Here is a 3,588-nt window from a genome sequence, read left to right on the forward strand (position 1 = left end):
GATAACTATTTGTATGCGTTGAAATCACTGATGTTAGGGACTTGATCAGTTAATAGTTGCAGTATTTCTAACTATATATACATTAGTAGTGTAATTATAGTGCATACAAAATATCGAAAAATTACTCTATCATGAAATTTTAATCGACATTTACTTTTTATGCATATATCCATGCTAGTTAATTGTCTATTAATGACCACTTTCACTACAGCAATGTTATAACCGAAAATACTCATCATTAATGTTTATGGCACAAGTTGAGCTTATAATATTGAGTTCATAAAGACTATAACCATCCTCCGTCTGAAAATGAGCATCACAAGAGCGCTCAGGGAATCGGACGCGGCGAGAGCGTGTCTGCGACTTCGCCTTCTCGCAGCAGACAGACAGAGTGCGACTCTCGTAGTGTGCGGATGGTCAGTGACAGTTGTCTCCGTGTTCTCCTTCATGAAGCTCTGTTTAATGTGTTATCCTGTGATTTAGGGGCATTTTGAAACACTGTCCTGTTAGATTCAAATGACCTGTGTAAACTGCTGTGAGTGTTTATGATCAGAATGAGGAAGACTTGTGAAATAAGTTATTTTAAGCGAGAAACGCCCTATCCCAGAAGTGCATTTCGGAGAAAAGTGGCAGGTCGAATGTTTTTGAGCGAAGAAAAAAATATCGTCTTTGGCGCCTGCGTTACGATGTCGCTCGTTCGTTTGCATAATACGAACCCTCAATATCAAGGCTTGCGCTGTTCCAAAATTATAACACGCTGTCTTGGGTGTTGGAGCGGAAAATCTTGAATTAGTAGACAGGTGTGAAGATGTGCGCGCGGACGGAGGAGGGAGGAAGGCGGCTCAAGTAATCGTCTGTCCTTGATGACTCCGTCGCTGTCGGATCCTGTCAGGACACCAGGATACGGCAGCGCGATGCGTTAGGATGGAGGGAGGGAGGGAGGGAGAGAGAGAGAGAGAGAGAGAGAGAGAGAGAGAGAGAGAGAGAGAGAGAGAGAGAGAGAGAGAGAGAGAGAGAGAGAGAGAGAGACAGATGGACAGACAGACAGACAGGCAGACAGAAATTCAGACATTAGAGAGTAGAAACAAACAGATAGACGGATAAAAACAGACAGGTAGACAGAGAAACAGACAGGTAGACAGAAACAGACAGGTAGACAGAGAAACAGACAGGCAAACTGTCAGAAACAAAAGTAAATCATCTATCCTTTAAAATACCTCAGAAGTCTTTTGCTCGCAAATATAGGCCTACAAAACTTAATCGATAGAATTACAAGACAACAACAAATCCTATTACCAGAAACATGTTTTACCCCGATGGGCAGTGTGTGGGCGGGGATTTGGGGGTGTGGCCGAGCTCCTCAGGTCACCTCACTTTAATGTTAGTAGTGGGTGAATCTGATTTTTAAATGTGTGTGTGTGTGTGTGTGTGTGTGTGTGTGTGTGTGTGTGTGTGTGTGTGTGTGTGTGTGTGTGTGTGTGTGTGTGTGTGTGTGTGTGTGTGTGTTTTGACATGTTTGAACTCGTAATATAATTTTGTGACTTCTTATCATGCCTCAAAAGCCCAATAACCCGAAGACCAAATGACGCTGAAGGGTTTGCATATAACTGAATGTGAATATTCCCACGTAATATGTATTATTTTACATAACACGGGTACTGTCATCCGGGAACGGAATTTTTAGGTGACTTCTCTAATCACAACTGACAATGCAGTGAAAATATCTTGTCATAGAACGTTACCTAAGTTTTGAACAAAAAAAATCCATAGACGGCTAGACTTAATACTTAAAGGCTATTCGTCCACGAAGTAAAAAATCGTAAATGTTACTTAAATATCGAAAAACGTATTCTTGTGTGTGCAAAAAATAAAGATAAATCGAGTTGTACTGAAAGAAAACATGAGAGCGCACCCATTGGCACTCTCGGTTGGCACTTGGTCTTGACACCCTTAGCGTGATTGACCTTAACACTCCGCGACCTCGTTTGTGTGTATCGAGGCTCCTGCCGGAAACCCATCATTTCTCATCTTTGTTTGTTACGCAGGGGAACTTGAGTGCTTTGTAAAGACGCAAATTACGCTCATTCGGTATATTATAGAATCACAATAGGAAAAGAATAAAGATTCTGGAGCGCAGACGGTGTTCCCAGGAGCGGCGGCGAGGGAGAAGGAAGTGAAGCCAAGCCAGGCGTGAGAGGAAAAAAAAAAAAAAAAAGGAAACGCAGGACGGAAACGGAGGAAAGATGGCGCGGAAACTACAAAAGTTCATAATCCTCTTCGACAACCCGAACCTGTTGTATTTCCCCGGACACTTCATCTCCGGGAGAGTCATCGTGGAGTTAGAGGAAGACACGTCGGTTTTAGGTAAGTTGCAGAGCTCGTAGGCCTATGTGTATGGAATGAAACTGCGGCGTTTCGAGTAACACCGGTATCCTCTTCAGACGGTAAAATGGAAGTGGTAATGTGATCAGTTTCTGCGTAATCGTATGAAGAGAATATTAATATGACTCGAAATGTGGTGGTTGAGTTTTTTCTTTGCTAGTGTGGCTATTTTTATACACATTGCTGGTAATGTGTGCCTGTTGTTTATTGTATTATATATTTGTATATGTTATCTTTTGTATGTAATACCTCATAGACATTTTATTTTTATATTTTTACTTATCACTTCTTTCATTAGCCATCTATCTTGTTTTTTTTTCGTTTTTTTTTTTTTTTTTATTGTTGATATTTTTCGAGAAGAACTTCTTTACCTTTTATATATTCTGCATAGTTTGATTTTATCGTGATGACAATATCACCCTATTGTTTGCTATTGTATATTATTCTCGTAGTTTTCCCTTGAACTCTATTCTGAAAGCAATATTGTATATTTTTGGCTTTCTCAAGAAAATGTAACGGATTTCGCAAAGCAAATATTTACCAATATAATTAGTTAAGCTGTTATTTAGATACATTAAATTTACTGCCAGTTGTTGGATGTAGTTTGCCCTTATAAGGTAGCACCTCAGCCTACTTTCTTAGAATGTATCTTATAAATAACGACACATTTGTAGGCTTCATGTGTATAGGCTAATCTTTCCTCCAAACCAAATGTTTTATTGACCTCCCAGAAACATTTCAAACAATACTTTTACGTAGGCCTAATTGGCACAGCATTGTAGACTTCCCAGAAGTTCGTAATGAATACAAAGGAGAGGAAGTGTCACCTGTTCGTGGCAGGGGATTCTTTAGGTAGCAGAGCCTCTGGTCGCGTGTGAGGTGACGGGCAGGTGAGTTTCTCGCCGGGGGTTTGTCCAGTGCGTTATCTGGACTCGAGATCAGCGTCCTAAATGCCACGACAGTCTGCCAGCCAGCCCGCTAAATATAACTCGGGGGATGTGGGTGCAGCAGGTGACTGTGGGACGTGACTCTCCACACTCTGGCTTTGGTAAATGTTGTTTGACCATTCTGTTTAGCCTCCACCTTGAAACTCCTTTTGTATGTTTTTTTTTTGTTGCTTGTTGGAATATATTCGTTCAAGCATGGATAGGGACTTGTGATAAGTCACGCACCTCCTTAAGTTTTGAAATATCGACCGCTTCTAGT

The 3,588-nt window shown here is 41.0% G+C and overlaps 1 protein-coding gene across 3 annotated transcripts in view; it reads left to right on the top strand.

Moving 5' to 3' along the window:
* Positions 1-381: 381 nt before the first annotated feature.
* The window catches only part of LOC125047459 (arrestin domain-containing protein 4-like), a 105,073-nt gene continuing 101,866 nt past the window's right edge, over positions 382-3,588 (top strand). For 2 of the 3 annotated variants that reach the window (XM_047645665.1, XM_047645667.1), the window contains exons 1-2: positions 382-416; positions 2,046-2,364. In XM_047645665.1, coding sequence (XP_047501621.1) covers positions 2,244-2,364 — 121 coding nt within the window. In that variant the 5' untranslated portion in view covers positions 382-416; positions 2,046-2,243. Of the gene's footprint in view, positions 536-2,045; positions 2,365-3,588 lie in introns of all 3 variants that reach the window. The other variant, XM_047645666.1, reaches the window with a different exon arrangement.

This window comes from Penaeus chinensis, chromosome 41 (genome assembly GCF_019202785.1).
Source record: "Penaeus chinensis breed Huanghai No. 1 chromosome 41, ASM1920278v2, whole genome shotgun sequence".
Taxonomy (NCBI): Eukaryota; Metazoa; Arthropoda; class Malacostraca; order Decapoda; family Penaeidae; genus Penaeus; species Penaeus chinensis.